Below are 10,484 nucleotides of genomic sequence, written 5' to 3'. Positions count from 1 at the left end.
GCCTACATAGCGTCTTTGCTAATGCCTGTCTCAGTTTTCACGAAAAAAACGCATTGTTTTTAAAGTAACTGGCATAACATATTTAAATACATGTTTAAAATATATTCAAATAATATTATTCAAAGAAGTTTTATGTTTTGTTGCCAAGCAAGGGAAATCAAGTTGTTTTAATTTGAAGGCATCACTTTAGTTATCTTTTTAACGCCAAATATACTCATCGGTAGACAAAAGGACCTGGAGACACGTGGATTTGTGCACGCAAAGATATTTAAAGTCTACTAGTGCAGCATGGCGCAACAAGTGGAGTTGATTGCTGGTTGTTACGAACAGATTGTGTTTGGATATAGAGTACAGACAGGAGAAAACGTGAGTTAAAATTTTAGTAGGATCAATTTTAAGTGGTATACTTCATTTTCGTGTTAGTAGTTACGCGTACTCGTTAACAGGACAACACGAAAAACACGTTTACAGAGGCATAATTAAAAGGCTTCTGTTTGATCTAGAGTAAACGAAATAACTTACAGTATTGTAGAGCTCCTATATGCTATCAAAAGTCGTCAAGGAATTGTAAAAAATCCGCATTTTAAGTTACCCAAATTGAATGTCAGTACTACGCTCTGATACACTTCTGTATTGGCCCGTTTTAGCACATGTATTACTCTTCCATTTTTATTTTGTACAATTAACTATGAGTGTTTTATTAAATTCAATTTACTCGAGCAAAAAAAAAAAAACAGCGTACCTTTTAAATTGAAATTCAATTTACGCTAGGGTGCGCAAGATATTTATTTGAACGGTGTACTTTTGCTCCAAAGTTTATTTAAATACGTTTGAACTGTGCAAGCACAAAGTGTCCATCATTCCCCTCAGCCTCGCCCACGTCGATGGAGAAAATCGGGGCTTGTCTTGCTGTCTGTCGTTTTAAAGCTTGAGCATTTCTCTTCAACGTCAAGAAGATTGCAGAGTGGCACAAGTAGACATTAACAGCCTATGTCGTGAAATACACATACATACACACACACACACACACACACCCTTCTTTTCCTGCATGTTAGCGCACATTGCGAGGGCTGGATGTTAAGATTAAGCAATTGTCTTGCGAATTGTATGGTGCGTAGTGGCATGTGCAGTACTATTAAGTGCTATTTAGTATGAAAATTAGAATACTGAATTGTAGGAACAAAAAGGCCTTGGTTGATAGCAGATATTTAAATAGGCACATGTTTTGAACTGTGCAACAAATACAGTAAGTGAAATGTACTCATAAGAAGCATTTAAAGTTACAACGTTATTTAAATTACAAAAATATGTCGTGTTTTTCTTTGAATGAAATTTTACATGAGGCAGCAATACATGTTATCAAGCAGTAGCCTGGCAGGTGCAATGCGCCATGTTTCTGGAAATTAAACTTCTCTAATGTTACTTTACATTGTGTTTACGTGAGTACTCACACCCGTATGTAAGTTGCAATGTAACTTTTACAATTACTCTTTCTTCCTATCACAGAAAGTGGTTTCCATTGACTGTTGCTTCAAAAAGTGTGTACCTAAAATAAAACACATTGTGTGTGGAGTACATTAAAATATATATTTTGTTGTAGACTATAATCCACAATAATGGAGAGCAGAACAAAGGAAACAAACATTTGTAAAGATTAAAAAGAAAACTAGTGAAAACAAATCATAAATTAAAGTTAAATAACACAATCTGTTCATAAATCAATGTTTCAAGTCTTTTTAAAATAAACACAAACCGTCTAGTCAACAGTCCTATTATAGTATGATGCAGTGAGCTTCCAAAATGTTATTATTTTTGTATTTATTAAATATTTACTGCCCAAACAACCTCTGATATGAGCCTGAAAAGTCCACATTAGTGTATACTGACCTTAATGTAACGTGTGTATGTGTTACACTCAGTTAGGATTCGGTCAATCACGACAAAAATAACCATTAAGAAATTTGAGCATTTTCAAATTATTAAAGGATGAAATTAATGGTTATTTCAGTCTTTGAACAAATAATTGATGAAATGGAAAATATCAAACAAAGAATGAAACAGAAGAGAGGCAGCTTCTTTGATCTTTGAGTAAAGTGATATAATCAAATTGGGAAATGTGCTTTGAGCAAATGGAGTTTCTAAACAAATTTTGAAGACACTGGTAAATCTGTGATTTTTACATTTGTCTCTGTCTCTGCTGCCTCTTACTGTTTTGTTCTTTGCTTGTTTGATATTTTCCATTTCACAATTTGAGCAAAATAAATGCTCTAATTTTCATAAATAGCATTTAATAGTACACCATGCTCGGTTTGCAAGACAGTTGCTTAACCTTCAACATCACACCTAGCTTGAGGTGGCAAAGCCCTCACAATGTGCGCTAATATGCACGAAAAGGGTGTCAGGGTTCTTCCCCGGCCTTTGCAGCTGGGCATGCTGCCTGGCTGAAAAAACTCGATCCACCTGTCTTGCAGATGCTACTGCGCCTTTAACAATAACGATTGATTGTGCTTCTAGCAGACTATAAAAAAAAAACAAAACACGTAACCTTGGAACCAAATGACAGCTGTGTTATGTCTTGACATAACATTTAACCAATCAGAGCGCTGAAGGGGCGGGTTTTCTGTGTTAAGCACTTCGAGAGGCTAAAATGTTGAAAATGACTGCTAAAAAATAACTGATTATTTTCAAAGCAAAAAATAGTGACATTTAATGCAGGGGGTCAAAATAATCTAGCGATCGGTGCAATCCACCGCCTAATACTATATTTGCGCCGGCTACTTTATTAAATTATTTTCAGGTATTATCATTGTCCATTTTTTGTCGTATTATTGTACTGTAAAGTGATATATAGTACACAATAGCTATGCATATGCATCAATATATAGTTGTGATATAACAGCATGTACCCAGGTGCTAGTGAAAGATAGTCTTCATATATAGAGGCTGTGTGCTAAATAAGCTCAATAATTAAGCTAAAAAGGAATTGAAAAGGTTACCTTTTTTGTGAACTAAAATAAATCTTACGCTATCGTTCCCCAGTCAAATCGCAGAGTGCCTAAATAAGCATGGTAATTTACCACAATAAAAAAACAGTAATGAAAAAGAAAATGTAGAACATAAAGCGCAACCACACATAGTTAACAAAAAACACATTATTCAAATTCTTTGTGGTATTACATATTTAAGGTAAGGCAAGTTTATTTTTCTATTAAAAGTGCCCCCGGCTATAATGTTCTGATGCCCGGCTGTACAGAATTCCATGGGAGAACCCTACTTGTGCCACACTGCAATATACTTTATGTTGAAGAGAAAAGCTCAAGCTTTAAAATGATACCTGGCTTGAGGTAGTACATCCAGACTATCTATGTGATTTCCCCCTTAGAATGTGAGCTAATATTCAATAATTAACTAATTCGAGGGCTGCAGTTAGGAATAAGTAGCTAACTTCACCCCGGTGCTTCTGTAAAGCTCGGAGCCCCCATCCAGAACTCATCTGTTGAGTCAGTTTTGGGTTCCAACTAAAGTTAGCTGTGATTGGCTGAACGTGTCAGCAGACAGCAAGAGCAAGCCCAGATGGAAGTGGGCAAGGCTGAGGAAAATGAATGACGCTTTGTACTTGCACAGTTAAATTAAAATGTATTTAAATAAACTGGAGCAAAAGTACACAGCTCAAATAAAGATCTTGTGCAACCTAACATAAATTGTATTTCAATTTAAGGTATGCTGTTTTGTTAAGATGATTTTTTTTTTTTGTGTTAATAGATGAGTTTGCATATATATTACTTTTTTGTTACTTTCACCACTCATATGTATGAGTGCAACTGTATAAAGCAATATATATATAGGCTGGTATTATTAGTAACTGCAGTAGTGCAACACAAGTTTATTTGATGCATGTTACCCATTGCAAACTTATGATTTGAACTCTTGAACGTTCTCACCTTTGTAGAAATGGACATCAGAAGCCGACTTTACCCATCATGCACACACTGCCTCATTATCTGCAGTGGCTGTAAATGACAGGTATCTAGCTACAGGCAGCAAAGATGAAACTATTCAGCTGTATGATATAAAAAAGAGAGTGGAATACGGCTCCCTGTTGCATCATAATGGTAAGTTGTTTTTTTTTTTTTTTTTTTTTTTTTTTTTCAGTTTTATAGACAATAAAGCAGAATAGCACACAGATTTCAATACTTGTTTAAAGAACAGTTTAATAGTCAAGTGTGTAAGTACACAACCACATGTTAAAGGTTATCTACAGTTACTGTTTAATACATATGTCTTTCCCCTACTGAAAGGTACAATATCTTGTCTGGAGTTCTATGGAAGAACACATTTACTGAGTGGGGGAGAGGACGGTCTCATCTGTGTTTGGAACACAAAGAAGTGGGAGTGTCTAAAGTCTATTAGAGCACACAAGTAAGTTTAAAGATTCCTTTCTGGATATATTTTTTTGTTTTATGAAAGTCTATGCAGTCTGTGCTGTACTGTGTCTCTTATTTGTCAGATCCAAAAGTATTTTGCCAACAGCACATTCCTAAACATTGATGGTAAACTTAGAGGTGAAGAAAAGTTAATTGTATTCTGTTTCTTTATTTTTCAGAGGTCACGTGACATCACTTTCAGTGCATCCATCTGGTAAAATTGCTTTGTCAGTGGGGACAGATAAAACACTTAGGTAGGATTATATTCATTATGTTTTATTAATATCAGTATATTAACAGTTTGGAAGCAAATATTTCCTTTTTTGTTTTCTAGAACATGGAATCTAATAGATGGAAGGTCAGCGTTTATCAAAAACATAAAACAAAGTAAGTTCCGAGAGCAAAAAAAGTTATTTCTTGACGTGTAGGTATTATTTTATATGATAATTGTATTATTCAGTTATGCAACAGAAAGAGCTAAAATGAACTTTAGTGCAACTGCAGAATTCTTGCACATGCCTGCAAATCATGTTTGTGAGTGAACGACTTCAGTAATGCCATCTATTTATATTTTGTTTTAAAGATGCTCATATAGTGATGTGGTCCCCTGCTGGAGAGAGATATGTTGTGGTTGTGAATGAAAAAATGGATATCTACAACCTTGAGACCGCATCAGTCACTGGAACAATCCTAAACCAAAAGAGGATATCCTCCATTAGATTTATAACTGTAAGTACTATAATTGTAAGGCGTTCCAGTGGTCTGTCATTACTGATTGGGTTAATGGGAAGTGTCTTGATTGTTGGAGAGAGGTTTGAGCTTTATGACCTGGAAGCTGTTGTTGGCTGTAACCCCTTGTGGTCCTATGTTGGACCAGGTCCGACATTACAATTTTTCCTTTCCGGTCTGATGTCCGACCCTGTCCGACATCATCAAAAAGACGTCATACAGGGGCTCCCGGATGGTGCATCCAGTAAAGGTGCTCTGCGCGAGTACAGGATGCGCCCTATAGCCTGGACGTCGCCGGTTCGAGTCTGGGCTATTTCGCAGCCGACCGTGGATGGGAGTTCCCAGGAGGCGGCGCTCAATTGGCTGAGAGTCGCCGGGGGAGGGCTTAGATCGGCAAGGGTGTCCTCGGCTCACTACACACCAGCGACCCCTGTAGTCTGTCCGGGCGCCTGCGAGTTTGTCTGTTAGGTGCCCGGGAGCTGCGTTGTCCTCTGGCAGCAGAGAAAAGCTTTCAATGGCCGAGAGAAGCCAAAACCCCCTCAGAGGCGGATCTGAGCAATACATAGTCCCTTCACTACAGACATAACACGGACATAAACAAACAAGATAGCGGCTTCCGCATCCAGCACTCAAAATCGCCGACACTGGCTGAGCATTTTGAGGTGTTATGGTAATAAAATAATGACTTGGATAGCATTATTGAGTAGTTTGGTGATTTAAATAGAGTGATCAGGAGATCATTTATCAGCATCCTCTACTATGAAGAGAGATGTGGTAAATACAGCGAGCAAGGAGTGGGGCAGGGCTAAAGATTCAGCACTGAGTGACCTTTTCATATGCAGTGCCTTTTTAAACCTGTTTTACTGTGAATAATTACTTTTAAAACGGCACATGTGAAATAAACAGCTTGTGTGAAAAGAAATTGGACCTGACGCGCCTGACAGGTGCTGAATAAATGAACCGCAAAGGGTTAATTTGGGTGGGAAAAGTGTGGTTTTGGTGTAGTACTGGAACTGCACAGTAGGTGGAAGCGGTGTCGGTTTTATAGACCAGGTTTTCTGATTTTAATTGTTACTAAAATTTTATTTATTTTGGTAGCTGGTGACATGGGAAAAACCTTTTATAATACAGGATGTCTAAAACATACATTGCAGGAGCTCTGACTACTGTAGCAACAATATTCCTTGCTTTTTGGGCATCTTGAAGATGACTCTACTGTTACACACGTAGCCACACTGAACTGCAGTGTAAATTTATTTTGGTGCACTGATGAGTCTCCATACTTGATACATGAACCAAAGCATTACGTAGCTACTTGCAGTCCACCAAATGTTTAAATGTGACATAATTGGTGTGAAGACATGCTTCCCCTTAATTTTAATTTCTTCGTTTTAACCAAGTTATCCATCAATAGTGATCATGCTAATTAACCCTTCAAGACCATAACATGTATTGTGAGATATGTGTTGTTCATATCGTTACATTGTATTGTTACTAATACCGAAATACCATATTTCAGAATACTATTGTTGCGGTAGCAGGCGATGAAGAAACCGTGAGGCTATATGACACCGACTCACTGAAGTGCCTTTGTGAGTTTAAAGCACATGAGAACAGGTACAGTGTTCTTCGGCATTTAGACCAAAGTGTGTTTGCAGTCAGTCGTGGTCAGTTGCAACAAACTTGAATTGAGTGAGTAATAGTTTAAGTACTGCTAGTATAATACTACATGTGGATCATTAACGACACTGTACTAATTGCAATGAAAAAACCCAGGGAACAAAGTTTAGGATCTGCCTGGCCGCAATGCAAGTTGAATTTTGCATCTGCAATTATTTGCACTGTGCCTATACTAACATCTACCCCATTGTGTTTATTGCAATTGAGAACATTTTAAAGCCTAACCCACAGTCTATAGGGAAGCGTCCCGTTTGTACACAACTTTTTGTTCTTTGCAACTGACCCTATTTCTCAGATGAAATGTGTGGTGTGTGTTTTTTTGAGCACATTCAAATCTGCAGTATATGTTAGGTCTACAGTTATTTCATCAACCAACTATAAAAACCTGAAACATATACATTAATTATATAGTATATGCTGTTCTATATTTAGAACTATAAACCATTAAGTTCCTCCAACCAAAGAATAGCTTTCAGCACTCAAAGTTAAATGGAATATAATGTGTATGTAAACTAGATTAAACTATAGAGGGGAGGGGGGGCAATAAAACTATTGTTTTTTAAATGGATGTTTTTGTGTCTATGCCCACAGAGTAAAAGCAATATATAATGTCACAGTGGGAGACTCCCTTGTCCTTGTAACTGCATCGAGTGATGGACATATTAAAATGTGGAAGCTTGTTCTTGAAAAGGTATGAAGTAACAACCTTTATTTAATGAGTTGACAAGCTCAACTGTAAATGTTGTAAGCAGATGTTCTTATTTTAGGAAGTATTTCAGATTTTTGTATAGTGTGTGTGTGGTGTTTTTTTTTTTTTTTTTATATAGCAGCAGTATAGTAACTTGCAATTCTCTTTTTACAGATTCAGGACACTCCAGCTCTACTTGGTGAAGTGAATACTTCTGCCAGACTGACATGTTTGGGTGTGTGGCAGGCTAGCCCAGTGGAAAGTCTACAGCAAGTGGAAGCAGAAGCTGCTTGTTCCCAAGGTATTAATAAATGCAGTTAAGATGCAAAAGTGATTTTATACTTCAGTGGAAAGATTCCCAGCACTGTGATTTCAATGAGCTACAGGGATAGAATCCCTAGTATATGCCCTTAGAATGTAACCAAATGCCATTATAAAGTAAATTTTTAACCTTTTTAATAACATGTTAATTGAAAAATGGGTAAGTCAAAACTAACGAAATGTCTACCAACACTGAAAAAGTAGTACAGAGAGTACTGTCAGACAAACTGAAAAAACTACTACTAACTTAAATTTATCTGAAACAAAAAAAAGTTGTTTTAAACCATTTAAAACCTTTTAAATTTTAAAAATCAGCTCATTTAAAGTCAATCTTAGATTTACTGTACACTCTGAAGAAACTAAGTAACAGTTAAAAAAAAAAAAAAAAAAAAAAAATTAAAACAGTTCAAATAAGAAAGCCAACATGTGCTGCATTGTTTTGTTAAAATAGCAAATCGCTGACTTCTCATTTCTACCTCCTGTCGAAAGTGGAAGACACCGATTTGTACGAGTAATTTAAAAGGGGAATGTTTTATTTACAACATATCAAAATATAATCATTAAATGTATGAGGGCCCCAATGATCAAGTCACTGGAGAAATGTATAATGAAATGTCTGCCAGCTTTTCTGTCTTTAACCACAAACTGGGGCTTGGCTGTATTTACAGTACTGAGTGTCCTATTGCAATTCAATACCTTTTAAACCTGTTTTACTCTGCAAAAAAATATTTCAAACACACTTGGACCTGACGTGCCTGACAAGCGCTGAAGAAATGGACTGCAAAGGGTTAAACATTTTCTAGGAAAGCTCACAGGTCAACGTTGCTATAATGGAGGACTGTATTTTGTAAAACATTCATTTTGGAGTATGTGGAAGGAGATGTAAAGAGAAGAACATTTACAGTTAAAATAAATAATTATGCTCTAACATTGAAATATAAAAGCAGCAAGACCCTCCACATCGGGCATTGCCAGGTTTTGGTCCATAAGTGCCTGCTTAATTAACATATGAAACAAAGAATTTAGATTTGTTAATCAATTTACAAATAAAGGTGATTCACAGATTATTCTGTAGTGTTTGGAATTCTCTGGTCGATTTTGACTTCTCGTGTTCGTCTGAATACATGCCGTGAGGAAATTGCATCACTAAATGTCAATCAGTAATTCTGTAGGGGGAAGGGAACATGACATATAATGGGATATTTTGGCTGGTATTAAATTCTGTATATTTGCTACCTTGGGATTTTGACAGTTTTTGAACTACTGTTTTTCACTTGACACATTCGCAAAGTAAAATGCAACACAGTTTTGCATTTATATTTAATTCCAAAAACATTCAAATAAATGTTTACTTAATGAAATAGTTCGTACGAGGCTTGGAAAACCTTGAAAAGCCTTGATTTTCACGTGGTAATATTCATGGCCTTAAATTAGATTTTTGGGGTTTTTTTGTATTGGCGTCTTGCAATGAAATAATCTCGTTATCTAATCCAGATGGAGACGTGCATGCAGTGGTTGAGTTCTTATAGTGCAGATCTTTGAAAAGTTGCTCCGGGAGACTGGCTGCTGCTGTGAAACAAACAGACAACTGACCTGCTAATTGTAATGCAAATAGCCAATAACACTACTGCTGCCCCCTTGTAGCAGAGGCAACTGACATTTTATTATACAATGAAGCAGTGAACAGCCTTGTCAATGCTATATTAAATAAATAAATTCATTAGTTATTTAAACACACGTAATGTAGTAAAGCGGGGGGAAAAAACAAGCAAACAATTTGTTCAATGGGCAAAGGTATAACGGTAAAACATGTTGTCTCTCAGACAAATCTTGTTATCCTGGTCGTCGGGTGATATCTGTTCCACACAATTGTCCAATTCTGGACCATCCTCTGCCTTGTTGACAAAATATTCTTCAACAGATGTTGGAAACTAGTACCTCTTTCTGTTGACTTTATAATGTAGCTTAGTTACTGTGTAATGGTTTTCAATCCATTCATATATTTAAGCTGCAGTCAGTGTGGTTGGTTTATATATCATTATGGTTGACCCCTTCAGTTTTAGTACAGGTCACCAAATTAGTGTTTTTGAAATGTATTTTGACATCATATCTATTTTGTCTGTACTATGTTAAGAAATTGAGTCAATTCTGTCTTTAAGTTGAGACTTGCATGTTTGGTCATTTTTACAGCTGAGGAAGATGCTAATAAACTGGTCAGGACCAAAAAGATGGAATTTCTCGGAGGCATTACATCGACCAAGAAGAGAAAAGCAGAAGAAACAAAAAAGAAAAAGCAGCAGAAATCTGAATAAGACTTTCACATAAACTACACCCCCTTCCAAAATTTCCACTTTTTGTTGCCTTATAGCCTGGAATTAAAGTATGTGTTTTTCATTTATCTACACATCCTACCTCTCAACTTCCAAGTGAAAAAAATATTCTAGAAATTTGTAGAAAATTAATTGCAAATAAAAACTGAAATAGCTTGTTTGGATAAGTGTCCACCCACCTTGTAATAGCAATCCTAAATTAGCTCAGGTGTAACCAATCACCTTCAAAATCACACACCAAGTTAAGTGGCCTCCATCTGTGTTAAATTGTAGTGATTCACCTGATTTCAGGATAAATTCAACAGTCCCTGT

The 10,484-nt window shown here is 36.4% G+C and overlaps 1 protein-coding gene across 1 annotated transcript; it reads left to right on the top strand.

Moving 5' to 3' along the window:
- Positions 1–237: 237 nt before the first annotated feature.
- pak1ip1 (PAK1 interacting protein 1) lies at positions 238–10,267 on the top strand. The gene is made up of 10 exons (XM_041247918.1): positions 238–366; positions 3,950–4,112; positions 4,299–4,419; positions 4,604–4,678; positions 4,759–4,811; positions 5,008–5,153; positions 6,673–6,770; positions 7,425–7,524; positions 7,696–7,822; positions 10,033–10,267. Exons 1-10 carry the CDS (start codon positions 289–291, stop codon positions 10,152–10,154), a joined length of 1,083 nt encoding a protein of 360 aa, XP_041103852.1. The 5' UTR covers positions 238–288; the 3' UTR covers positions 10,155–10,267.
- Positions 10,268–10,484: the final 217 nt, after the last annotated feature.

The sequence above is a fragment of the Polyodon spathula genome, chromosome 4 (assembly GCF_017654505.1).
Source record: "Polyodon spathula isolate WHYD16114869_AA chromosome 4, ASM1765450v1, whole genome shotgun sequence".
NCBI lineage: Eukaryota > Metazoa > Chordata > Actinopteri > Acipenseriformes > Polyodontidae > Polyodon > Polyodon spathula.
This window is presented reverse-complemented; position numbering and strand designations above follow the sequence as displayed.